Source organism: Pezoporus flaviventris, unplaced genomic scaffold (genome assembly GCF_033815535.1).
Source record: "Pezoporus flaviventris isolate CSIRO_AGI_PZ_B2104156 unplaced genomic scaffold, CSIRO_AGI_Pfla_v1 ptg000165l, whole genome shotgun sequence".
NCBI classification, from domain to species: domain Eukaryota; kingdom Metazoa; phylum Chordata; class Aves; order Psittaciformes; family Psittacidae; genus Pezoporus; species Pezoporus flaviventris.
In genome coordinates, this window is record NW_026892713.1 from 115,982 (window position 1) to 143,319 (window position 27,338).

General features: G+C 58.9%; 1 protein-coding gene across 1 annotated transcript; it reads right to left on the reverse strand.

Annotated features, from left to right (window-relative positions):
• Window positions 1-3,317: 3,317 nt before the first annotated feature.
• On the reverse strand, window positions 3,318-27,037 carry LOC133283340 (LIM homeobox transcription factor 1-alpha-like). The gene is made up of 9 exons (XM_061480029.1): window positions 26,927-27,037; window positions 26,405-26,482; window positions 23,413-23,599; window positions 7,034-7,266; window positions 6,224-6,381; window positions 6,057-6,134; window positions 4,520-4,652; window positions 3,737-3,895; window positions 3,318-3,582 (listed from the first exon to the last, which is right to left on the reverse strand). Exons 2-9 carry the CDS (start codon window positions 26,460-26,462, stop codon window positions 3,428-3,430), a joined length of 1,161 nt encoding a protein of 386 aa, XP_061336013.1. The 5' UTR covers window positions 26,463-26,482; window positions 26,927-27,037; the 3' UTR covers window positions 3,318-3,427.
• Between the last annotated feature and the right edge of the window lie 301 nt (window positions 27,038-27,338).

Genomic DNA, 27,338 nt, shown 5'->3' on the forward strand with positions numbered 1-27,338 from the left:
TCCATTATTGCCTGCTCTTACACGTTAACCACTGAGCTGCCGAGCACTTGGGGTTGTCAGCCTCGAGCCACCCACACGGGGATCCTAGGGAGAAGGGGGAAGAGGAAGGTGCTGATCCGGCCTGGTTTGGAGTGTGAGCAGGGGCAGAAGTGCTGGGGAAATGGAAGTTTTCTTCTGGATAAAGAACACATCTTCCTCATATCATGGAACGATCGGGGTTGGAAAGGACCCCCACTTCCACCCACTAGACCCTTGGAAGGGAGAAGCGTGGAGCAGATCTGCAGCTCTTTCTCCTTTCTGTTTATGTGCTACCTGCTCCTGCTGGAATAAACCCAGAGGGGCAGTCACAGCTGCTTGTGGCATTGCCAAGCAGAAGGAAGCCCCTTCTTCATCTCCTGGGCTGTGATACTGCCTCCTGCCCCTTCGTTTGGGTAGGACAGGCTTATGGACTCACCGAGCAAGGGGGAGAAGTCCCCAGGCAGTCCGTGAGGCTGGGAGGTTCAGCTTTACCACCAAAGGCTGCAGTGAATCAAATGGAGAAGGGAATGAGCTGCTTTCCCCAAAGGGGCAGACTTGGGGTGGAAAACCAAGAGGTTTGGGGCAGGATTGGGCTGCCCCAGCCTCCCAGACACAAAGCAGCCTCAGAACTGATAGAGAACCACAGTGCTGAGGAGCAGAGCCCAAAGGAGCGAGTTCTGAGACGTGTTAAGGCAGCAGCATCAGTGGGGGTTAAGCCTTGTAAAGGATCCACTCTTGGGGTGCCACCAGGTTCCTGTCTTTGCCATGGGCTTTGCTTGGTTTCCAGGTCCCGGGTCTGGTTTTAATGCCTGTTAATGGTTCTCAATGCTGCTTTGGGGTTAAATGGGGGGGTTTGCCTCCTGCTGCAGCGAACTGGGTGTCAGCAGCCTTCTGCTTTAACCCCCCCTGAGCTCTGCGTGGCCTTGGAAGCTGGGCTTGACCATGGCCCATGCCTCTATTTCCTCACCTCGCAACCACTGAGCAAGGAAGGAGGAGGGATGGAAGCCTGCAGGCAGCGCTGAGGCCCTGAGCTAGGATGAGCAGCTCAGTTACTCAGCCTCGCTTTACCTCCACTTCTCCTTGCTTTCCATCGCTCTGGATGCAAAGTGAAGCGGGCTGGGGGGGGCTCCTGGTGCTGTCACTTCTCCTTTCGAGTGGAACTTGAAAGCCAATCAGGGGAATTGCACCGGAGCCCTCGAACGGGGACGGAGCCCGAGCAGCTCTTTCATTTTTCATCCAGAAAACGGGCTCGTTTTCCACTCGGCTTCCCTGTCTGAAAGGAGCCCATAAATCAGCGCCTGCCTTCAAGAGATTTAGTGCTGCTGGCAGGCCTGGGTCTGCAGCGGGCACCTGCGGAGGGCACAGGATGCTTGGGGGGGGTGAGACGGGGACGAGGGAGGCACATTCCATGCACACACACGTCTTGCTTTAGTTGGCCGTGGTCCAGAGGGGCTTTGGAGCGAGCAGGAGGGCAGTGGTGTGGGCTGCGGGGGGGGAACGTTCGTCCCCTTTCGGTCGCCTTTGCTCTCGTGGCTGTGATCCCAGGGCATTCCCAGCCCTTCCTTGCGTGTCCCAAGCAAGGCCCCGCACCTCTCCCTGCTCGAGGAGAGCGGTTCTTGTGCCTCTTGGCCCTGCCCCAGAGCTGCTGCTGTTGCCCCAAAGCCCGTGTGTGATTTACTCCGTTCCTCTCCCATTTCCCCCTCAGGTGATGCAGCCCTGCATCCCTGATGCCCCCCGGGAGCTCAGGGATGGGTGTTGCTATCCCCAGGCTGCCAAAGGCTCCGCTCCCTCCCGGGTACCTACGTGAAGCTCCTTCTGCCTCTTCCCATGTAATGCTCGCTGCCCTCCTGCTGCCTCCCCAAGGCTCGGGAGCTCCAGGTCTAGCCAAGCATTTATTCACGTTGGGATGCTGGCTCCTCTTGCAGCTGCCTCCCTCCTGCTCCGGGGTCTGCTGCCTCTTAAGGCACGAGCAGCCACCGACACCGCTTGCTCCTTTGCTCCAGGGTGCCTGGGAGAGGCCATGGATGCTCAGGCCAACCTTGGTGGGACTGCAAAGGGGGCAGCGGGCTGCTCATGGCTGGGGTTTGGGCTGAGACAAGCTTCAGGTTTGCAGTTCCAGTTTGCTTTATTAGTCGCATTATGGTGATGGTTTTCCAATGTACATGCAAAGGAAAGCCCATGGGCAAGGTCACAAGGAAGAGAGGGTGAGGGGGCAGTGGGTGAGTGCCCCTAGGCTACGTACAGGAGGAGATGTCTCTGGGGAGAGGCATCGTCTGGTACCAAGAGCAGAGCCCGGGGCGCTGCGGGGGCAATGGGAAGTGACTGCACACGAGCACGGGTCACGTTCACACAGCTTTATTAAAGGTGAAGCGAGCGTGGGGTGCTGCTCAGGGCTCTGCGCCTGCAGACAGCAAGAATCGGGCATTGCTTTCGCGTTGGAGAGGCTACACACCTTCAAAACCAGCGTGGGGAGGCTCGGGTGTGCCCCACGTAGAGAGCCATCAGCTCCGGGGCTGCATCACCGCGCTCCAGCTCTGGAGATGCCAGGTTGGGAAAGAGTCACCGTTCCCTTTGGGAGTCCTGTGGTCAGCTCACACAGAGGAGGGCAGGTGGGCATTCCTTCTGCTGGCGTGCTCTTAGGCTCCTGGGAAAACCCGGCCTTGCCAGGAATGCCAGCTCTCCTTCACCCATGGAAAGAATGAAAGCCCAGCCTGGGGTCCTGGGCAGGAGAATGAAGAGGTTCCCCTGGGTGACAACAGAGCTTCCCTGGGTGACAACAGAGACTTCCATTCTGAGCTCGCTCTTCCTTGCCCTCTTAGTGGGGACAAAGCAGCACTTCTTGCGACTCGCCTGCCCCGTGGCATGGGGATGGGTGATGGACGCGCGTCGCCGCGTGGGCAGCGTTGGGGCACACGGAGAAGCCCGGGGAGCAGCAGGAGCATCCCTTAGCCATGCCCCAGCCCCTTGGATTTCCCTGTTGCAAGTCCCAGCCTGCGTCTGCGTTGGGAACCGAGGCAAAGATGCGCGGCAAGCTGCAACCAAGGCTTCAATGAAGGGGCCTGGCGGCTCCTCCTGCTTCTAGGGGCGGCTCTGGGGGGCGGTGGCCAGGCTTTGCTCGCAGGACACGATGCTCAAAAGCTTCAACACTGGACACACTGCTAAAGGTACAGCTAAACAACATCATAGCATGGGTCTACTCGTGGCTAGAAAAGGGGAGAGGGGCGCTCCAAAGTCCTTGAGGCTCCGCGAGGGCCCCGCGAGTTCGTGCTCGGACGGGATGGAGTTGCCTCTTCCGTTCAAGGAAGGTCTCTGAAGGTCTCAGCCTTGGTTCTTCTCCCCCAGGCTCGCTCTGACGAGGGAGCAGCATCCACTGGGGATCCTCAGCGAAGGGCTGGCGGCTTCTCCACGGTCAGGATGTGAAGTAGGAGCTCTGCATGGAGTAGAGGCGGTCGATGGGGTTGCCCACGCGGGCTTGGAGGAGGTTGGCTTCAGGCGTGGCGAGCAGGCAGTCCCCCAGGTGGCTGATGCTGTCGCTGTCCATGTCGTGAAAGACCCCTTCCGAGTCTGGAAGAGGAAGGAAAAGGGGAACGGGGGTGAACACGGCAGGAGCCCAAGCTGCTGGGAAGGGCTCAGCACGAAGGCCAAGCCCTGGCTGCTTGGCACGGCTTGGGCTCGGAGGTGCAGCTCGGGTGCAGGGAGCTCCTGGGCAGCCTCCTACCGTAGGGGTGCAGGTGGTCTCCTGGCAGCTGGGGGGGGGTGAGCCCTTGTCTGTACAGGTCCGTGCTGTAGCCGTTCTGGTCCAGGGGCAGGAGCTGCTGCTGGGGGATCCTGGGGTAGGGAACCAGGAGCCCATCCAAGCCGGGAACGCTGGCGCTGTCTAAAGACACGAGCAGTGGGATGGGTTGAAGCCAAGGGTGCTCAGGGCCCCGGGCCAGTCACGGCAGCAGCACCACGCAGCGCTGAGCTCCGTGTGTTCATAGAACCATGGAATGGTTTGGGTCGGAAAGGACCTCGTGGGCAGGGATGGACCACGGCGCCCAAGAGCTCTGCCAGGGATGGAGCGTTCACCACTTCCCTGAGCAGCATGCAACGGGAAAAACCCCATTGTCTTCTCTGAAGCGGTAGGACAAGAGGGAACAAAGCTGCACCAAGGGAGGTTGAGCTGGAGATGAGGAACGATTCCTTCCCCAGAGGGTGGTCAGGCCTTGGAAGAGGCATTGGAACGTTGGAAGTGCCGTGGGTTAGCGGTGGCCTCGGGAGAGCTGGGCTGAAAGTTGGACTTGATGAGCTGGAAGCTCGTTTCCAACCTGGTTGATTCCATGACAACCGGGAGGCAGGTGCTGCGCCACGACTGCGGGCTCTCGATGCCCGGTTGCTCCAGCTTGTGGGTACCGATTGTGGTACGCCCTGCGTGACTTGGCTCATCTCCTCGTGCATCCCCTCTCCCATGCACCCAGGTCAAGCCCTTCCATCCCAGCCTGCAGCACCCCGAGCTCCTCACCTTCGCTGTCATCGTTGCTCTGCCTGCTATTGCGGCCGGTGCCTCTGCCGGCGCCCAGGCGAGGGTTGCCCAACTGCTCCTGCTCCTGCTGCTGCTGCTGCTGCTGCTGCTGCCTGCGGGCAATCTTCTTCATCTGCAAGGGGATGGGGATGGGGACGGGCATGGGGATGCGGATGGGGATGGGGACGGGCATGGGGATGGGGATGGGGATGGGGATGGGGATGGGGACGGGCATGGGGATGCGGATGGGGATGGGGATGTGGATGTGGATGTGGATGTGGATGTGGATGGGGATGGGGACGGGCATGGGGATGCGGATGGGGATGGGGATGTGGATGTGGATGGGGACAGGCATGGGGATGCGGATGGGGATGGGGATGCGGATGGGGATGGGGATGGTGACGGGCATGGGGATGGGGATGGGGATGGGGATGGGGATGGGGATGGGCATGGGGATGCGGATGGGGATGGGGATGTGGATGTGGATGTGGATGTGGATGGGGATGGGGATGGGGACGGGCATGGGGATGCGGATGGGGATGGGGATGTGGATGTGGATGGGGACAGGCATGGGGATGCGGATGGGGATGGGGATGCGGATGCGGATGGGGATGGGGATGGGGATGGGGATGGGGACGGGGATGGGGATGGGGACGGGCATGGGCATGGGGATGGGGATGTGGATGTGGATGGGGATGGGGATGGGGATGGGGACGGGGATGGGGATGGGGACAGGCATGGGGATGCGGATGGGGATGGGGATGGGGATGCGGATGTGGATGGGGATGGGGATGGGGATGGGGACGGGGATGGGGATGGGGATGGGGATGGGGATGGGGACGGGCATGGGGATGGGGATGGGGATGGGGATGTGGATGTGGATGCGGATGGGGATGGAGATGGGGATGGGGATCCCGGGTCTGAGGGTCTGACTGAGGGAGGGAGCTGTGCTTGGCACCGCAGCGACAGCGGCTGCTTGCCTTCCCTGTGGACCCAGCCCTGCCGTGCTCTAACCCTGTTCATCCCCTCCGAGTGCAGCCTCTGCAGGGCCTAAAGGGGCTACAGGGAACCTGGAGAGGGGCTTTGGGTAAGGGGTGGAGGGATGGGACAAGGGGGAATGGCTTTAACGTGCCAGAGGGGAGATGGAGGCGAGCCCTCCCCCATGATGGGACACCGGGATGGGTCGAATGGAGAAGGTTGGGATGCTCCATCCCCGGTAGTGCTCAAGGCCAGGGTGGAGCGAGCTGCTCCAGTGGAAGATGTCCCTACCCATGGCAGGGGGTTGGAACTGGGTGAGCTTTAAGGTCCCTCCCAGGCCACTTTGTGATCCTACGGTCTATAACTAGCAGGGGTTTGTATTTCACTTCAAGCTGTTGCTGCTCCTGGGTCCGTGTTGTAAGGCGAGGTCAGACCGCGCTTTGCTCCCTCTGTTCCTCTCACCTCCCCTTCTGTCCCTAAGCTGCTCCTTGCTCCCTTTCGACTGCACAAGCACGGTTGGGAGCCCCCAGACCCCGTGGCACGGGAAGCCCTCGCTCACCTTGGCTCTTTGGTTCTGGAACCAGACCTGCACCACGCGCACGGTCAAGCCCGTCTCGGCTGCCAGGGTCTCTCGTACCTGTCCCCAAACCCCAGAGAGCTGCATCAGACCTGAAGCTGCATTTCGGAGCCTCCAGGCCTCCAAAGGCTCCCCCGGGCTCCTTCTACCTTCCTGCAGGGCTTCGAGGAAACCTCGAAGGAGGCCTTGAAGGCTCGGCGCTGCTGCGTGGTGAGGATGGTGCGCGGGCGCTTGGAGCGCTTGTGGTCCTTGCTCTCCTCGCTGCCTTTGCCGTGCGAGTGGCCGCCGTCTTCGTCCTCGCTCTTCACTGCAAGGCAAGTGGGGATTGGGATGGGGTCACCTCAGAGACAGCCCCGCATCTCCCCTCCTGTAACGTCTCAGGTCAGCCCATCCAATGGGGTGGTTGGTGTCTTTGCATCGCACAAGGGGACCTCAGCAGCCTGGTACCCCACTATCGCTAAGGGGAGAAGATGCTACAACCTCCACAGACCTCCATCACCTCCCATCGCGCCCAGCCCCATAACTGAGCAGGACCTGCCCTTTACAAGGCTCCCCCTCATCACCCTTCCTCTAACATCTCAGATCAGCCCATCCAGTGGTCTTTGCATCGCACAAGGGGACCTCAGCAGCCTGGTACCCCTCTGTTGCCATGGGGAGAAGATGCTACAACCTCTGCAGACCTCCATCACCTCCCTTCGCACCCAGCCCCATAACTGAGCAGGACCTGCCCTTTACAAGGCTCCCCCTCATCACCCTTCCTCTAACATCTCAGATCAGCCCATCCAATGGGGTGGTTGGTGTCTTTGCATCGCGCTGCAGGGACCTCAGCAGCCTGGTACCCCACTATCGCTAAGGGGAGAAGATGCTACAGCCTCCACTGACCTCCATCACCTCCCTTCGTGCCCAGCCCCATAACTGAGCAGGACCTGCCCTTTCCAAGGCTGCCCCTCATCCCTCACCGGACTCGGTGGGCGCGGGGCTGATGGCGCTCAGCATCTCCTTCTCCTTCTCGTAGTCGCTGCGGCACAGGAGCTGCCCTTCCTTGAGCACGAACTCGTCGCCGCGCTGCAGGCGCCGCTCGCACTCGCAGCAGTAGAAGCAGTGCACGTGGTAGACGTTCTCCAGCACCCTCATGATGAGCTCGGAGGGGGCGATCGCCTTCAAGCAGCTGCTGCACTTGGTCTGGAAGAGCCTGCGGGGGAGTCCTGGGGGTTAAAGGCTTTAGAAGGCAGGGGCGGACCCGGGTTGGGGGCTCAGGAAGCCAACGGGGTTGCTTAGGTGGAGGTTTGGGGCCGCGTTGGCGCATCCCAAATCAACCCATCACGCTGGAGAACCTGCTCTAGGGGAAGCTGGCCCTGCCTATGGCAGAGGGTTGAGCTTTAAGGTCCCTTAAACCCAACCCACGCCATGATTCCGCGACCCCAAATGTCTTTTGGGGCTTCCCGAGCCTCCGTCGTAGCAGGGAGCAACACGCCAGGACGGAGCTCAAGGTCCCGTCTTCCTCTGCAGGGCTGTTTGCTGCCCTTCCCATGGAAGTTCCCCCTATGGAAGACCCATCCACGGGGCCTGATGCGGGGAGCCTCACGCATCGGGGATGCTGCTTGTGCCCCACGGCAAAGCAGGCGCTGAGCATCCGTGTGCCGAGCAGATGGTGGTGATGAAGCAATCGGGGCTCTAAACAAGCGGGAGCGGCGCTGACAGCTTCTCTTGAGCCACTTGACAAGAGAAAGTAATAAAACAGGGATTAATTAGGCTGTTGTTTAAACACACAGGAGCTTCCCCACCAGCAGGGAACTCATAAACTGGGATTGCCAACAAGCCTGGGTTAATCCTCCTGGCAAACTCCATGGAGCAGGATGAAGAGGCTTTACAGGGCCGGGCTCAGCCCTTCCACAGACCACCGTGGCTTTGGGGCGGGCAGTGGCCTGGGACGTTCCACGTGGGATGGGGTGGGATTTCTGCCCCCTTTGTGCTGAGGCTGCTTGGTGTGCGTGTTCCTCCCGTCCCGTCTCTCTTTCCCTTCTTTGTCTGTCCGGAAGGCACGCTTGGAATAAAAGCATGGAATTTGGGTTGAGATGGGAGCAAGGAGCAGCCTTTTAACCACAGCTCTCTTAGGAAGGAGTGAACTGGGAGCAGAAACCGGGCTGAGTCCGAACCTGTCCCTTTCTTAACACCAGCATCCCTCCAGTGCAGAAGCGAAGGAGGGCTAGGGATAAAAAGGACCCGGCAACAGAGCCAGTGCATGATCACAGGTGGCTGGGGTCAGCAGGAGCACGAGGCACGTGCCTGGCCTTCAATCCCGCACGGAAGCTGATGGGATGGAACTCATTGCAACCCCGAGAATCAGGCGCAGGGATTCCCCCCTCAAGCCTGGTTGATGGGGATGGATGTGCAGCAAAGGCCAGGGCTGGGCCCCAAGTGAAGGAGTCTCAATGGGAAGAGGTTCCAGAGGCTAAGTCGCTCCTCCAGGCTTTACTTCCAGTTGGGATCTTGCTTTATTCCATGCCCAGCAAGCAGACTTGGTCTTGTCTTCCTCTTCTAGCGAGCCTCCTATGGTTGTGATGCCACCTGTGGGCACTCAACCCATTCCTCTTGCCAGGTTCCTGCTCCTCATCCCTCACGCAGCCCATTGGGAAGTGAACCCTGGCTTTTCCTTGCATCCCAGATGGGAGAAGTACCCCAAGGAAGGCTCCCACCCTTCAGTGGATGCTGAACTGGTGACACAAACCCGCTTTGGCTTTGAGACAAGCCAGCCCCAAGCTCCCATCTGCTCTTCCCATAGCTCTCAGAGGCCGGATGACTCCCGTGTTGCACCCACGGTAGTTCCACCCCGGAGCCCCGCATCCAGAGGCACCCATAGACCTGACAAACAGAAGCATTCCTTCAACACCCCGACCCTTCTCCAAGGAAGGAACGGGATAAGTTAGGGAGACACTGATGGAAAAGTCCCTGTCTTGTTCCACGCTTGTGTTTCCTTTCCTTTGATCCCTATGGATACTGGAGCATTCCCTGCCTCCTTTCACATTTCCAGCCTCTGCTATCCCCAATTCCTTGGGGAAAACATCCGGAATCTTGCTTAGCCAAGGCAGGGAGAGGAGAGCTGTGAGCGTGATGGGCTTCCATTGAGCTGTTGGAGCCGGCCAGGAGGATGAGCAGGCACTGCAGCAGCTCCCGTACGGAGCCAGGCTGAGCCCATTGGGAATATGGAAGTCATTGGGCCAAGTGGGGGGTGTCCCTGCCTGTGGCAGGGGGCTGGAGCTGGGTGATCTTAAGCTCCTTTCCAACCTGGAACTCCATAGCGCCAGACAAGGACGCATGGGAAGGGATGCTGGAGCTGGGCACGGAGCCCCCTTCACCCGCCATGCACCGAGCTGCCTCCCGGCGATGAGGCAGTTGGGGTTCGCTCCCTACAGGCGCTGTCACGGGCCCAGAATTCCATGGAAAGGCCCGGCTTTGGCACCTCCCAAGGGAGGGAAGCGCCGCTAACTCAATAGAGCTCCGGGCATCGCGGGACCCGCAGCCTGCATCTCCCAGCTAAGCCCCGAAAGCAAATCCCCTCCGCTTTGTGCTAATTGAAGCAAGCACCCAGCAAAGCAGCTCATAACCACGGTGTCAGCTCGCATTACACGAAATTAAAATTCTCAGCCCCTTCCAACACCAGGAATTCCTAAAGAGCCTGGTTTTAATATTGCCGGAATCCGGTTAAGCCAAGGTAATATTGTTTGCGTTGCCATAGGAACCAAGCGCATCTCTCCCTCGCTGGCGGGGGCTCCCGAGGAGCTTTGGGAGCTGTGGATGTGGCTATGGGATGTGTGGAGCTGCTGCTCGAGGAGAGGTCCCCAAGTGCGTTGAGGAGCAGCGGCGACACGGGGGGATGAAAAGGGTGCTGGGGGGCAGCAAAGGGATAGGACCAAGGGGTGACGGGTTCAGACTGAAACAGGGAAGTTCAGGTTGGAGATAAAGGGAAGCTCTTCCCTGTGAGGGTGCCGGGACACTGGGATGGGTTGCCCAAGGATGCTGTGGATGCTCCATCAATGGCAACGTCCAAGGCAGGGCCTTGGGTGCCATGGCCTCGGGTGAGGTGTCCCTGCCCATGGCAGGGGGTTGGAACTGGATGACCTTCAGCTCCTTTCCAACCCATCCCATTCTATGGTTCCATGATTCTGAGTGCATTGAAGACCAGCAGGGACACAAGGGAGGTCTCTGCTTGCTCCCAGAGAAGAGCCTCACCCCCATGGACACTGAAGGCAGGAGAAGTGATGCTGTGGGCAGCAGAGCAGCCTGCACGTCCTTGGAGACAGCATGGAGTTACCTGTTCTGCATTCTGTGTATATACCCTGTGTTCTTTGTACCCTTAAACAAGTTGCTTCTCCTTCCCTAACAAAGCAGGTTTGGAGCACCCCGATGTGATTCCTTCCCCCTGGAAGCGGGGAGCAGCAGGAAGAGGAATGGCAGCAAAGCCACCGCCTGCATCCATCCGGCTTTCACGCATGGACGAGGAGCTCTGAGACCTTCCTGCATCGTCTCGGGCATCTCCTGGACTTCCTTCAGCCCTGGTAAAACACCCCAGGTGCTTGATTCTCCCTTCATCCTCACCGAGCATCCCTGTCCCGGCTCTCCCTGCCCATGGCTCTGGAGGAGAAGCCACATCCCAGCTCTCCAGATGGGGATGGGATGCGCTGAGCAGCAGTTGGGAGCCCCTCTTGCACAGAGAAGACACTGCCCCAGGCCTGGGAAGGGTAATGGGGGGGGGGGAATGGGATTAAGAGGTGTTAATGAAGCAAGGAATAATGAAGGAAGCCTGGGCTTCGTGGAGCCAGCTTATTTGGTTAGGGTTTAGTCAAAATGAAGCGGGGCAGGCTTAAGCAAGGGCTGTTTACTTAACACTGAGCTGCAGAGTCCATTGTGGTGGCCTCAAAGAGCGAGGTGCAACCCGCAAAGCCCCCGGCCACCTTCGGGGCTGGGGGGCTCGGGGTGGGATGGGGACCCAAGGGGATACCCAAGGGGCACGAGGAGGCAGGAGCAGCACGATCCGGTCCTTCATTCCCCCCCCCCCGACAGCCATGGACACCCCAGCTGAGCCCTATGGAATGGCACCAGGGGATTAAGGAAAGGGGGGGGGGGTATTTCCTTCTGCTTCATTTCTGGCTCAGAGGGAGAAGGAGCAATTTGGGAGCACCGGTTGCCTTTATCCTCCATCCCCTCCACTGCTCTTTGTGGCACTACGTGGGTGGATTTAAGGCCAGGAAGGAGCCTTATAACGGTGGTGGTACACTCCTGTGCCTCTTGCCACAATGCCCACGACTCAAATGCCCCCAGACCTCCCCCAGCGTGCACTAGGAGAGAAGTTGGGTTCGGGGATGGAGCACGCAGCAAAGAGCTCAGCATCCACCAGCACGAGCAGCATCTCCAAAGGAACCCAAACCCCTGCATCTCCCCCACGTGTGGTCCTGCTTGGTGCAGCACTCCCAGCCTTGCTCCGTTCGCATCAGCCCCAAACCTGATGCTGAAAACACCCCCAAATCCATGGAAACGGGGACCAGGGCAGCCCCACAATCACCCCCCCCCACCACCACCACCAAAGAGGCTCCCAAAGCCAGGGAGCTTCATAAATATGCAAGGGGCAGGAGTGAAGCGCCGCTGTCAGATTCAATCGGGTCCCTCAAGGGGTTAACCCCCTCCTTGTGAGGATATTGCTGCCAGTGCGGTGGCACGGAGCCATCAGCACATAATCTGATGAACTCCTTTATTGCATTTCACAGCCCTGTCTTCTTTATTAAAATCTCCCAGCATCCACCAGGCCCCTCTCCTATCGCTGCTGAATGTGAACAAAAAGTGGGGCTTGGCTTTCCCCCCCCCCTTGCTTTTCCCTATGTAAGTGCCAGGCAGTGATTGCGCTGCGGTGGAGGTGGCTGTCGGGTGATGGGTGATGGAGGGCTGGTGTTCCCGCTGGGAAAAGGGGGTTCTGGGCTTTGGAAAGCATCTTCCTCCGGCCCCATCCATACCCCACCTGCAGGGCTCGGCCCCTTGGGCTGGGCTGCATCCAAAGGATGGATGGTGATGCTGCCCCTTTGCTCTTAGGTTGCATCCAAAGGAGGTGATGGAGGTGATGCTGCCCCATTGCTCTTGGGCTGCATCCAAAGGAGGTGATGGAGGTGATGCTGCCCCTTTGCTCTCGGGCTGCATCCAAAGGAGGTGATGGAGGTGATGCTGCCCCTTTGCTCTCGGGCTGCATCCAAAGGAGGTGATGGAGGTGATGCTGCCCCTTTGCTCTTAGGTTGCATCCAAAGGAGGTGATGGAGGTGATGCTGCCCCTTTGCTCTTGGGTTGCATCCAAAGGAGGTGATGGAGGTGATGCTGCCCCTTTGCTCTTAGGTTGCATCCAAAGGAGGTGATGGAGGTGATGCTGCCCCTTTGCTTTTGGGCTGCATCCAAAGGAGGTGATGGAGGTGATGATGCCCCTTTGCTCTTAGGTTGCATCCAAAGGAGGTGATGGAGGTGATGCTGCCCCTTTGCTCTTAGGTTGCATCCAAAGGAGGTGATGGAGGTGATGCTGCCCCTTTGCTCTTAGGTTGCATCCAAAGGAGGTGATGGAGGTGATGCTGCCCCTTTGCTCTTGGGTTGCATCCAAAGGAGGTGATGGAGGTGATGCTGCCCCTTTGCTCTTAGGTTGCATCCAAAGGAGGTGATGGAGGTGATGCTGCCCCTTTGCTCTTAGGTTGCATCCAAAGGAGGTGATGGAGGTGATGCTGCCCCTTTGCTCTTAGGTTGCATCCAAAGGAGGTGATGGAGGTGATGCTGCCCCTTTGCTCTTGGGCTGCATCCAAAGGAGGTGATGGAGGTGATGCTGTTCCTTTGCTCTCGGGCTGCATCTGGCTCTGGTGTCCTCAATGTAAGGACATGGAGCTGTTGGAGCAAGGCCAGAGGAGGCCCCGGGGATGAGCTGGAGGAGCTCCTGTATGGAGCCAGGCTGAGAACATTGGGGCTGGAGAAGAGAAGCTGCGTGGAGACCTCAGGGCAGCTCTCAGTGTCCAAGGGGGCTACAGGGATGCTGGAGAGGGACCTTCATCAGCGACAGGCCAAGGGGTGATGGGTTCAGACTGAAACAGGGGAAGTTCAGGTTGGAGATAAGGAAGTGCTGCCCTGGGAGGGTGCTGGAAGGTGGGACTGGGGCTGGGCTGCAGCTCTGGGTCGATGCTCTTTAGGGTGCCGGTGCCGCTTCGATTGCTCTGCAGCCCGTGCACAGTCCCCGCTGCCGTTCCAAAGCTCTTGTGGGGTCATGGAATGGGATGGGTTGGAAGGGAGCTTAAAGCTCCTCCAGCTCCAAGGCTGTGCTGCAGCTGGCAGGGACAACAGAGCAAAGCCTGCTCCTAGAGCAGGGGAGAGAGCTTCTGGTCCAACGCATCCCCTAGGAAGGGAGCCACCAGCTCCTTCCTCCCTCCTCTTCCTTCCCCTTCGCCACCCCGCACAGCACAACCCAAACCCTCTCCCCAGGCCTGCAGCTTGGAGCCTGGGTGCTCCCCAGCCCCAGTGATCCCGTCCTGCCTGCCTGCGGGGAAGCCTGCCCATCTCCATTAGTATGCCTGGCAGGAGAAGGGCTCCTTCGCCGAGTTGCTGGGGGTGATATTGCGGCTCCAGATAGCATCCAAGCTCAATATCCTGTTTCTCCCTTTCTCATTTCCTGTTTGCGGGTCTGAAAGCTGCCGTTGTCACAGCGCGACGAGGCGGGGGGGGGGGGGGGGAAGAGCCGGCAGGGCAGCAGGGATGCTGGGGTAGGGATGGGGATGAGGGGGAGGGAGGCGCAGGGGCCACAGACGCTTTTATTGCGGCTTTAATAATGACAAAAGAATATCATTAAACATTCATTAGAATTATTTCATTAAGTTTTACTTCGGGGGGGGGGGGGGAAGAGATTAGATATGATGTAAAAAGCAATATTGATTGAGGAAAGAGCAAGCTTGGGAGATGGGTTTAAATTAAACTCTCTGCTCGCTCCCTCTTCCCTCTCTTTGAATGGGGGAAGAAGCTGTGCGGGGGCACAGGGGACGACGCAGGAGCGCGCAGCAGTGACGGGGCACAGGGCTGCTGCCTCCCATCACCAGTGACAGGGAGCTCCAGCCCATCCCAGCACGGAGCCCGGCAAAATGCACTGCAAAGGGAGGAAGGGCTTCAGAGCTCCAAAGGGTTCAGAGCTCCAAAGGGTTCCTGAGCTCCAAAGGGTTCAGAGCTCCAAAGGGTTCAGAGCTCCAAAGGGTTCCCAAGCTCCAAAGGGTTCCTGAGCTCCAAAGGGTTCAGAGCTCCAAAGGGTTCAGAGCTCCAAAGGGTTCAGAGCTTCAAAGGGGTTCAGAGCTCCAAAGGGTTCCTGAGCTCCAAAGGTTTCAGAGCTCCAAAGGGTTCAGAGCTCCAAAGGGTTCAGAGCTCCAAAGGGTTCCTGAGCTCCAAAGGGTTCAGAGCTCCAAAGGGTTCAGAGCTCCAAAGGGTTCCTGAGCTCCAAAGGGTTCAGAGCTCCAAAGGGTTCAGAGCTCCAAAGGGTTCCTGAGCTCCAAAGGGTTCAGAGCTCCAAAGGGTTCAGAGCTCCAAAGGGTTCAGAGCTCCAAAGGGTTCAGAGCTTCAAAGGGGTTCAGAGCTCCAAAGGGTTCCCAAGCTCCAAAGTGTTCCTGAGCTCCAAAGGTTTCCCAGTCTCCAAAGGGTTCCCAAGCTCCAAAGGGTTCCCAAGCTCCAAAGGTTTCCCAGTCTCCAAAGGGTTCCCAAGCTCCAAAGGTTTCCCAGTCTCCAAAGGGTTCCCAAGCTCCAAAGGGTTCCCAAGCTCCAAAGGTTTCCCAGTCTCCAAAGGGTTCCCAAGCTCCAAAGGTTTCCCAGTCTCCAAAGGGTTCCCAAGCTCCAAAGGGTTCCCGGGCTCCAAAGGGTTCAGAGCTCCAAAGGGTTCCTGAGTTCCAAGGGGTTCCTGGGCTCCAAAGGGTTCCTGAGCTCCAAAGGGTCCCAATCTCCAAAGGGTTCCTGGGCTCCAAAGGGTCCCAATCTCCAAAGGGTTCAGAGCTCCAAAGGGTTCCTGAGCTCCAAAGGGTTCAGAGCTCCAAAGGGTTCCTGAGCTCCAAAGGGTTCCTGAGCTCCAAAGGGTTCCTGAGCTCCAAAGGGCTCCCAAGCTCCAAAGGGTTCCTGAGCTCCAAAGGGCTCCCAAGCTCCAAAGGGGTTCAGAGCTCCAAAGAGTTCCCGAGCTCCAAAGGTTTCCCAAGCTCCAAAGGGTTCCCAAGCTCCAAAGGATCCCAATCTCCAAAGGGGTTCAGAGCTCCAAAGGGTTCCTGAGCTCCACAGGGTTCAGAGCTCCAAAGGGTTCCCAAGCTCCAAAGGATTCCCAAGCTCTACAGCTCAGGCCTGGGGGTCGTCCCTTTTAGTTCAGATCTGTGATTCCCATCCATGCCCTGCTGGGTTACGGGAATAACCCTGGAGCACCTCAGTGCTGTGGTCCCTATCCATGTTGGAGCTCACAGAGCAGCCTCCCTGCAAGGCTGGGAATGGGGTGGGAAGGGGTCTCCCTTTCAAGTCCTTTAAAGCAGGACTTGCTTTGGGAAGGATTCAAGCTCTCCTACCAATAAACCTGAGTTAAGGATTGAGGAGGGGGAAGGAGCTAACAGCGACCCTCAGAGCAAGAACCGAAGGTGAAGGTCCCTTAAGGAGTGATCTGCTCCAGCTCTGCTGCAGTCCCCTTCCCAGTCCCTCTGCATGGATGCTCTTGAGGCAGACACCCCTTGAGCATCATCCAGACGAAAAGAGATTGAACTGCCCTTTGGTAGGAGCCCGCCTCTTCGCCACGAGGACCCGGCTGCCGTAACAGAGATCTCCATGTCCAAACCAGCCCAGTGGTGATGGATGGGGTAGGAATGAAGAGAAGAGGGGTTAAAAGGGGTAAGAAGAAGGAAAAGCAGAGGAGAAAAGGGAAGTCAAAGGGGCCAGGTCACAAACAGCAGCAAACTCCTGGTCCAGCAAGCACGTCGGACGCGAAGGGATTCTGCTGCTGCTTGGGATGAATGCAACCAGTTTAAAAACAGATTGCTCTTTAAGCTCCCTTTTTTCCACAGGCCAAGCTCCTTCCCAGCTTCACCTTTCCCCTGGCACCATCAATATCCAGGAATGAGGAAAGGGATTTGGGATGCTGCTTCCCCATGCAAAGCTGACCAGCTCCAATATCACCATAGCAGCAAGACCCCAGTCACGGGAACCCCCTGTGTGAGCAGCCAGAGGTGTGTGAAGCGGCCACCACCATCGTTGGGATAAGCTGTAATTAACCTCATTTAGGCTTAATTGCATTAAGGGGAGTGGGAAATGAGAGCTGGGAGCAGATTATGGATCTGGCTGTCATTCAGTCTGTGCACCAGCTAGGGAAGAAGGGCCGTGCTCCAGCAGCGTGTTAGCAAGGCAGCAGGGGTGGGGATGGAGAAAGGGAAAGAGAGGATTGGGAAGCCCAAGGTGGGGGAACACCCTGGGAGCAGCTTAACCCATCCCAGGCAAGGCGTTAAAGGAGGATCCCGTTCTCAAGGTGCTTGGTGGCACCACCAGCACTCATCCAACGTTCCAGCTGCTGCTTTAGCGCCTGGTGTCGGTGTTAGGCAAGTCGGCAACAAGGGATGTGACAACACCGGGACGGATGCGCTGCTCTACGTCGCTTTGCCTTAAACCTTTGCCATGGATGCACGGGCTTTCCATGCATCCAGGTGGATCCTGGGTGTAAAAGGGAGGAGCGGGGCCTGGGCTCCCCTTGCCATGCTCTAATGCGGGCTTTGGGGATGCGGGTCCTGGTTGGGACCAGCCCCGCTTCCCAGCGCCGCAGCCCCTGGCACTGCTCGGAGGAGCTGGCTCCGGGCACCGTCGCCTTCACGGCTGCCCTCTGGTGGTCCCTGAGCCGGGAGGAGGGCGATGCTGCGGCCGGGAGCGGGAGCGCGGAGCATCCTTTGGACCCTTCCCGACCCCCCGAGGCAAAGCGTGCAGGTGATGCTCTCAGCGCCACGGGTTAGCGCTGGGGAATGGGTGCGCTCGGGCACCTTAAAGCTCTTTTCCAAGCTAATCGCTTCTCCGATGCTCGTCGATGATGGCAGAGCCCTTCCCGGGATGCTGCCTTAGGAAAGGGGATGTGAGCTGCAGCGCGCAGTGAGCGCAGGAAACATCCAGACCCCAGTGCTGCAGGTTCCAGGCATGGGGAAGGGAGTGGAGGTGCTGGGATGAGAAGAGCATCAACCCCCAGAGAAGAGAAGGCTCCTTAAGGGGAGACCTTAGGGCAGCTCCAGTGCCTAAAGGGGCCACAAGAAGCTTTGGACAAGCTTTGTGTGCCCATAAAGACACCTGAAAGGGATAAGAAACATCTTTCATTGCAAGTGCCAAGGGTCCAAACCAGCTGCACCAGTGTCCTCTGCTTGGGAGGGGGTGATACCTTGAATCACTGCTGTTCACTTTGCTATCCAAACCTTTTGGGGTTCATTTATTCCTTTTCCCTGGGTGACACGGTCTAGCCCATGGCAGGGGGTTGGAGCTGAGTGATGTTAAGGTCCTTTCTAACCCAATCCATCCCATGATCCTATGATTCCTGCAGGAAGAGCTGATCTTAGACCATAGCCCCAGCACCCAAGGAGATGGTTAAAGGCAGCTCTGCCTGGGAGTAGGGTGTAAGTTGATGACCAGGGGTCCGGGAGAGACTCAAAGCCTTGGGACATGGAGCATGGAAGGGAAAGCAGCCAAAAAGAGCAAGGATCCATCCAAGTAAAGGGCATTTCATCACCCAGGCCCAAAGATCTGCCTCCCCCGTGCATGGAACCGACTGCAGGGAGGCAGAGAGCACGTGGTGGCTGCTCCCTTAATCCCACTCGAGGCCCATCTGCATCTTGCCCGGTGGTTACGGAGTTCGTGCTTCATTTCCTGGGCCCTGGGAGCAAAGCAAGGCGAGGGAACAGCAGGACCTGGGCTGGGAGAAGCTCAGCTCTGTGTAATGAATGTCATTCATCACCAGATGGGCTCCGCTCCCTGCGGGAGCCGGGGCTCAGCCACCCACCCAACGAGGAAGGAGGGAATCTTTGGGATGGGGGGGGGGGAAAGGCAGGAGATTCTGGGATGGGGTGGGTTGATGAAGCCTGGGGATGCTGGTGGGAGGAGCACTGGATGGGTGCTGTCAAAGGGTGCCCAAGCTCAGCCCCATCACCCAACCCAAAGGAAGTGGGAGATGCAGGGTGCACCTCCTGCATCCCCTCATCTCCTGTTGTGCTGCTCGTGGGGGTACCTGCAGGGGCTGTTCCCGGGCACAGGGGCTCCATCCATCCATCCATCCATCCATCCATCCATCCATCCATCCATCCATCCATCCCCTCCATGTGCTTCATTGCCTCATTTATCTGCTCGCTCCTATTACAGCCTCCAGCCTGGTGGGGAGCGAGGGCAGGAGAAGACAGAGACACTGGGGGGGACGACCCCATTGCTGCCCATGGCCAAGCATGGAGCCCTGCCTGCTGCCTGGGATGCTCGGCACAGGCCTTTGGTAAAGCAAAGCTTGGGGTTGGAACGGGATGATCCTAAGGTCCTCTCCAACCCCAAGCATTCTATGGACGAGCCACCAGAAGCCCCCTTTTACAAGCAGCAGCCATCATCAGCCCTTGCAATCAGCCACTTTTAGGCACTGTTTTGTCCTTGAATCCCGGGGTTTTGGTTATCAACAGGTCCCAAGCTCTGTTTTCCCTGTCCTCAAGCTTAGGAAGTGCTCTGATGATCCTCTCGCCAAACATCCCAGGTGCCACAAAGGGGAAGGAGAAACAAACCCAACAAATCCTTCTGCTTCCAACGTGAATTCCATCGCTTTTAGGGCCTGACTCCTGCCCCTGGAATGCAGTGGGGTTTGTCCTGCCCTTCTCCTACCTTTGCTCCGACAGGAGCCCTCCCACATGGCTTTAAACATTAACCAGCTCGCTCAGAAGAGCTGCCAAGGGGCTGGATGCGGCTCAGGGAGGGTCAATGCTTCACTCTCTGCCTCTTCAGCTGCTCCTTGGCTGCTTCTCTGGGTGCACAAAAGGCTTTGGGGCGCCTTTGGCCTCCCTCTGCATCCCAGCCATCGCCCGAACCTACTTCTTCAAGCTCCTTCCTCCACCTAATGCAAAAAGCCAGCTCGCATTCCCCGTTTTCCGAGCCATTCCATTCACATCACAGTGTTCACCTCCCTTCCGGGCTTTCCCTGTCCCCCACAGCCCAGAGGATGGGGCAGAATGGTCCCAACAGGACGATGCTGGATGTGCTTCCAGGGTACCAAACGATGCGGCCTCAGAGCCCAGCTTTCCCATCTCTGAGCATCCCTGCTTGGTGCTCAGGGCTGGATGAGGGTGTTTGGGATGTGTTTCCAAAGGCATCTTCCCAAGCCTTGGCCACCCTTTCATGGGCTGTCAACACCATGGGTAGGAATATCCTTGTGACTTCACGTGCACCATGAGGTCCTGCCCATCTCAGACAGCAAGGATGGGACCAGCTCCAAGAGGATCCTAAAAGGGACCTGAGAGGACCCTAAAAGGGATGCGGGCAGAGCCGGTGACTGCACTTCCAGTATCTGAAAGGGGCTACAAGGATGCTGGAGAGGGACCATCAGGGACTGTAGGGATCAGACAAGGGGTGATGGGGTCAGACTGAAACAGGGAAGTTCAGCTCGGAGATAAGGAAGTTTTGCCCTGGGAGGCTGCTGGGACACTGGCATGGGTTGAATGGAGAAGTGATGGGTGCTCCATCCCTAGCAGGGCTCAAACAGAGCCTTGGGGGCCATGGTTTAAGGTGGGGCATCCCTGCCCGTGGCAGGGGGCTGGAACCGGGTGACCTCCAGCTCCTTTCCAACCCATCCCATTCCCCGATTCCATGGTCTGGTGTCCCCCCCCCATCCTCAACCCTCCCACCGAGGGCGCTTGGAGGCCTCGCTCCGTGCTCAGCGGCGATGGGGAAGCTTCAAGGCGAGTTCGAGCCGAGTTCAAGCCCGAGTCCCTCGGAGCAAATCATCTCCACATGGGCCAGGGGAGGCCTGCGGAGGAGAGGGGAAGGCTTCCAACGGCTCCGATCCCCCGGCAGCTCCCCCAGCCCTGGCAGGCCACGAGCACACTTCAAAGCACAGCGCCCGGCGCTATCGTCCCTTTGTGGGGGGGGGTTCCCCTTCATCCCCCCCTGCATCCCTCATCCTTTGCCTTTCCACGTGCTGGGTTTACAGGGCAGGTGCCTGGGCCCCAGCTAGGAGGGGAAGAGGCTCCCGCAAGCCTCCAGGCTGTGGGTGGATGGGGTAAGGACGGAGCAACATCCATCTTGATGCTGAGCCTTCCATCCGGAGCTCCACAGCCCACGTCCAGCTGCAGCTGCTGCTGCCTTATCTCCCCGTTAAAGCATTTCCCTCTCCTGGAGCAGCTTCACATGAGCAGGGCTCGGTGCCAGATGGGTCTCCCCTCCAGGTCACCATGAAGCCCAGGGCGATGCTGGATCCTACAGCCTGGGATTCATCGCCGGCCAAATCCATGAGCTTTGGCAAGTCAAGGCCAAGATGGAACAGACTGGGGGGGGGGGTTGAGGGATAAGATACCCAAACAGGAGGAAATTCCCATGCTGGAAGCACAAAGGTGCTGAGTGGAGACGCCTTGGGAAGCGCCTGAGGAGCTGGAGCTTTTCAGGGGTGGTTTGGAGCATTGGAGTGGGATGGAGTGGACCGGAGGTAGGAAAACCAGCGTGGTCACGCTGTTATCCTGCCCCCAAAACCAATGGCAAAGAGCAGTGTCGGAGGCTTTCCACGTGGGAATGCCGTCACCGGCCTCAGGACCGGCACCCGGAGGAGGAGACCGTGCTCCTTACAGCAAACATGTTCTTATCTGGTTACTCAAGCCAGTTGCACCATTCCCAGCCCTTGTCCAGCCCAAGGGAGGAGGCTGCGCTCTCCTTTGTGAAGCACCGGGAAGATAAGATTGGGCCGTCAAGGCTTTAAAGGATGCTGCCAAACACCAGGGGATTGATGGAGCCTCTTCCCAGCAGCATCCCTGGATGCCTGTGTTGTGTGTCCTGCCCCCAGCTCTGACCAGCAAGTGCCACACACAGGAGGCCACAACGGGCTTGGAGGTCACAAGAACCAAGAGCTCATCCCTTCTTCCTCTCCATCCACATCACAGCATTAAATCAAAGCTGCTCACTTCCCATCCCAAAGCATCCCTATGGAGACCGCGAGCATCTCACCAACCTCTGTGCCACCAACACCACAAAGGCTTTCCTCACCCCCCAGCCCAATCCCAACATGGTCCGAACAGAGCCGGGATGGGCAGGAAGAGGGGAGAACACCGGGAATCACTTACTCCTCTCCATCCACATCACAACATTAAATCAAAGCTGCTCACTTCCCATCCCAAAGCATCCCTATGGAGACCACGAGCATCTCACCAACCTCTGTGCCACCAACACCACAAAGGCTTTCCTCACCCCCCAACCCAATCCCAACATGGTCCGAACAGAGCCGGGATGGGCAGGAAGGGGGGAGCACACTGGGAATCACTTACTCCTCTCCATCCACATCACAACATTAAATCAAAGCTGCTCACTTCCCATCCCAAAGCATCCCTATGGAGACCACGAGCATCTCACCAACCCTCTGTGCACCAACACCATGACGCCTTTCCTCACCCCCCAACCCAATCCCAACATGGTCCAAACAGAGCCGGGATGGGCAGGAAGAGGGGAGAACACTGGGAATCACTTACTCCTCTCCATCCACATCACCGCATTAAATCAAAGCTGCTCACTTCCCATCCCAAAGCATCCCTATGGAGACCACGAGCATCTCACCAACCTCTGTGCACCAACACCATGACGCCTTTCCTCACCCCCCAACCCAATCCCAACATGGTCCAAGCAGAGCCGGGATGGGCAGGAAGAGGGGAGAACACCGGGAATCACTTACTCCTCTCCATCCACATCACCGCATTAAATCAAAGCTGCTCACTTCCCATCCCAAAGCATCCCTATGGAGACCACGAGCATCTCACCAACCTCTGTGCACCAACACCATGACGCCTTTCCTCACCCCCCAACCCAATCCCAACATGGTCCGAACAGAGCCGGGATGGGCAGGAAGAGGGGAGAACACCGGGAATCACTTACTCCTCTCCATCCACATCACAACATTAAATCAAAGCTGCTCACTTCCCATCCCAAAGCATCCCTATGGAGACCACGAGCATCTCACCAACCTCTGTGCCACCAACACAACAAAGGCTTTCCTCAGCCCCCAACCCCATCCCAACATGGTCCGAACAGAGCTGGGATGGGCAGGAAGAGGGGAGAACACCGGGAATCACTTACTCCTCTCCATCCACATCACAACATTAAATCAAAGCTGCTCACTTCCCATCCCAAAGAATCCCTATGGAGACCACGAGCATCTCACCAACTTCCGTGCCACCAACACCATGGCACCTTTCCTCATCCCCCAACCCAATCCCAACATGGTCCAAGCAGAGCCGGGGTGGGCAGGAAGAGGGGAGGCCACCAGGAATCACTTACTCCTCTCCATCCACATCACAGCATTAAATCAAAGCTGCTCACTTCCCATCCCAAAGCATCCCTATGGAGACCACGAGCATCTCACCAACCTCTGTGCCACCAACACCACAAAGGCTTTCCTCACCCCCCAACCCAATCCCAACATGCTCCGAACAGAGCCGGGATGGGCAGGAAGAGGGGAGAACACTGGGAATCACTTACTCCTCTCCATCCACATCACAACATTAAATCAAAGCTGCTCACTTCCCATCCCAAAGCATCCCTATGGAGACCACGAGCATCTCACCAACCTCTGTGCCCCCAACACCACAAAGCCTTCCTCACCCCCCAACCCAATCCCAACATGGTCCGAACAGAGCCGGGATGGGCAGGAAGAGGGGAGAACACTGGGAATCACTTACTCCTCTCCATCCACATCACAACATTAAATCAAAGCTGCTCACTTCCCATCCCAAAGCATCCCTATGGAGACCACGAGCATCTCACCAACCTCTGTGCCACCAACACCACAAAGGCTTTCCTCACCCCCCAACCCAATCCCAACATGGTCCGAACAGAGCCGGGATGGGCAGGAAGAGGGGAGAACACTGGGAATCACTTACTCCTCTCCATCCACATCACAACATTAAATCAAAGCTGCTCACTTCCCATCCCAAAGCATCCCTATGGAGACCACGAGCATCTCACCAACCTCTGTGCCCCCAACACCACAAAGCCTTCCTCACCCCCCAACCCAATCCCAACATGGTCCGAACAGAGCCGGGATGGGCAGGAAGAGGGGAGAACACCGGGAATCACTTACTTCTCGTAGTCGTGCTTGCAGTAGAGCTGCCGGTTGCGGCTGTAGCAGGTCCCGGCCAGGGGCTGCAGGCACACGGCGCATTTCACACAGGCCTCGTGCCACGAGCGCTCGTTGACACGGAGCAGGAAGCGGTCGGAGATGGGGGTGTCGCATCCCGCGCACACCTCCCGCATCTTGGAGTCGGGACCTGGAACCGGAGTGAAAAGGATGCAGTGAGAAGGGGATGCTCCTCCACGGAACAGGGATGCAGGGCTGTTGGAGCAGCTCCCCCGTGGAGCCAGGTGGGGAGCGTTGGGGCTGGAGAAGAGAAGCTGCAAGGAGACCTCAGGGCAGCTCTCAGTAGCTAAAGGGGACGCAGGGATGCTGGAGAGGGACCTGCATGAGGGACAGGCCAAGGGGTGATGGGTTCAGACTGAAACAGGGAAGTTCAGCTTGGAGATAAGGAAGTTCTGCCCTGGGAGGGTGCTGAGGCACTGGCATGGGTTGAATGGGAGAAGTGATGGGTGCTCCATCCCTGGCAGTGCTCAAGACAAAGCCTTGGGTGCCATGGTCTAAGGGTGAGGTGTCCCTGCCCACGGCAGGGGGTTGGAACCGGATCACCTTCATCTCCTTTCCAACCCAACCCGTCCCATGATCCTATGATTCCTGTGCTTGGAGGAGAAAAGACGCCGCGAGAAGGGAGTTCTCCCGTGCCAGGAGGCGAAGCGATGCCCTGAGAAGGGAGTTTTCACCCCAGATTTGGTGCTGAGAGCGGCTTCAAACGCCTCCAGAGCTTTGGGATTTGCTGCTGCTCCTCCTCGCCGTTATCAACACGTAAATCTGTGGCTGCTCTTCAAAGGCTTCGGCAGAACTCGAAGGTGAAGGAGTGAGCAATAAACGCTCTCTCTGCAGCCGAGCCAGGCAGCTTCAGCCTCTCCAATGGCCACAGCCTCCTTCTCCTTGTCCTCTGCGGCTTCTCCGTGCCTTTATCCCCCGTGTGAGCTTCTCCATCCCGGGCTGGCACCTTCCCAAGCCCCCTGGAAGGATTGGGGCCACGATGGCATCCCATGGGTGATGCTTCTGCCCTTAGGACAGTGCTCCTTCACTGAGGAAGCAGCTGCTTTTCCCCCTGGATAAGTGGAGCACGGAGCCAGCAGGACCCCAGGATGCAGGAGCCATGAGCAGGAAGCTTCCCAAACACCCAGTTTTAGCTTCCCCCATGCCCTGAGGTCATTTGAAAGCCCACAAATGCCTTGAGGAGGCTGCTGTGGTTGCACCAACACAAGAAGGGGCTTTGTGAGGATCATTCTATGCCCCCCCCAAAAGGGGCGTTTGGTGTAAAGGCAGCTTTGGGTCCTGCATTGGGCATCGCCTGCATCCCTGTGCTGGGTGATGCTGCACCAAGCACAGCAAGTGCTGGGTCCTGGGTGACAACAGCAGCTGGAAGGGGACCAGACCCCCTCCTGCACATTGGGAGCCAGCGCATCAGGAATGGGAATGAGGATTTAATCCCAGAAGAAGGAAAGGGAATAGCTGGTGATGCCGGAGCAGCAGCTTGCATGGCCAAGGCAACAAGGAACCGCATGCCAGGGGCTGTGGGCACGCACAGGGCTTCTCCATGGATATTTATCACACATTGAGGCTCCATTTGTCACTTTTCCTTCTGTTTTTAGCTGCTGCCATCAAACGTTGTCACCCTTCTTGAATTCCAGCCCATGGGCTGCGTGTGACCCACAGGCTCCAGTGGGTTGGAGGCATCTGGGACTACAAATCCCCAATTCCTGGTTGATTTAAGGGGGAAAACAGGGAATAATCCAATAGAAAACCAGGCTGGAGCTCTGGGAATGTGGGATCAGCCTCAAAGGGAGAGACCCAGAACTTCAGCCTGGGGATGTCTGTCCCTGAGCAGGCAGGAGGATGCCAAGGAGTCGGGGTGATGGGAAGCAGCAGGATGCTGGCTCAGGATGCAGGGCCCGAGCAGGGGGTTAGAGCCCTGCAATAAGCCACACGTGAGTCCCTCAGCACAAGGCCACCAGCACGGTGATGCTGCAACACATTGGGAGCGATCCCGAGCTCCGAGGGTGGAAAGGGATGCAGAAAACCCCAGGAAAAGTGCCTGAATCCCTCCCGTCCCCCAAGGCAGAGCGGGAGAAGGAGCAAAACTGAAAGTAAAGAAGGTTCTGCCTTAAAGACACCGGGCTCCTGAAAATGCAACAGTTTGGACCCACAGGGGTGTTAACGAGGAGCATTCCCACCTTCCATGTCATGGCTCCCCGAGGAAGGGAAAAGGGACAACAAGGAAGGGGTGGAAAGGGGATGCGGGAAGCAGCTCAGGGGGATGCGGGAGGCAGCTCCGGTGCCTCACCCCGGTGTTATCCAAACTTAATCCCCTGCATCCAGGCCCTCCCCAGGCCTGTGAACACCCAACGGGCAGATTTCCTGCCTGGAATTCCCAATTTGGATCGGCAGCACCCCATGGTCCAGGGCCCTGCGTGGGATACTCCCTAAAATCAACCAAGGACCGGGATACCCTGAGGCTCTGAAGGGGCTTATCCAGGAGGCTGGGACAGACAAGGGATGGATGCTCCTGGTGTCCCTGTCCCCCCCAGGCTCTGTCCCCTTGTGCTGCGTCCGTGGCCAGGGATGCTTTGGGGTGCCAAGATGCCATTTTGCAGCGCGCCAACACCTTGCAGTGCCTTTGGCTGCCTCAGCATCACCAACCCAAAAAGCCAGGCTGGGCGAGGGGGTGCTCCCTCCCCGCTGCTCACCCCGATAATGCCGACAGCGGGGAAGGAACGCGGCAGAGGAGCCGGGAATGCCGCTGGGATCGTTCGGGCGGGGGAAGAACGGGAAGCGCAAGCAGGGCCTGCGGGTCCCGCTGGAACTTAGGGACAAGCCGAGACCCCCGGAGCGGCCCGGGAGGATGAGGATGAGGATGGGGATGGGGATGGGGCAGGCGGCCGCGGGTGCTCCCCGGTGCGTGGGACCCGCTCCCGGTGCGTCCGGTACTCACCGAAGCCCAGGACCGGCGTCGCCTGCTGCAGGCAGGACGGAGCCTCTTCCGTCTTCATCCCGGCGGCCAGCGTTGGGGCTGCGGGCGGAGAGGAGCGTTAAGGACCGGGACCGCCCGACCCCGCCTCGGGTCGGGGCTACCCGGTGCCTCCCGCTCGTTTTCCCCCGTCCCAGAGCTCCGCTTAACGAACGGCAACGAAATCACGGCGGCGGCGGCGGCCGCACGCTCCGCTCCCCCCGGTCCCGCTGGGGTAGAGACCGATCTTACCCCCGGCATCCCCGGAGCCAGCACCGGGGGCAGCACCGGGGGCTCCGGCGGCGCTGTCGCCCAGCACCCCCCCGCTTTCCATCCCGTCCCGTCCGCTCGGGACACGGCGACCCGACGGGTCCCTGCGCTGCCGGTGCCGGGCTCTCCGCTCACGGACGGGGCGCACACCCGCGTCTCCCCCCGCACGGAGCATCCCGGCCGTCGGTTCCCGACCCCGCATCCCTGCGCCCGCCCCGTCCATCGGCGGGCACTCACCGGGATAACGATCCCGGCGGCGGGGAGGGGACGGGAATGGAGCCGAGCGGGGCGCGACCGTGCGCGGGGCAGAGCGCGCAGCCCCCGCCCGTGCCCGCGCCCGTGCGCGCCGCCGCCCCCCGCCTCCCCCGGGAGCGCGCCTGAGCCGGGAGCGCGGCGGGGGCCCCATCGAGGTGGGACCCCCCCCCCCCCCCCCCCTTTTCCCCTCTCCCGGTGCAGGCAGAGCCCGGTGCGATACCGACGGGTCCCCCCGAAAGGGGGGAGATGGGGTGGGGGGCTGCGCTCCGCCGCTCACCGCGGGGTTGCCGGGCTCTGTCGCGACAGCGGTGTCGCCAATAGGGCAAGCGGATGCGCGCCCTCCCGCCGTCGGGGCCGCCGTGGACCCGTTCGGCTCCCGGTGGGGACGGTCCCA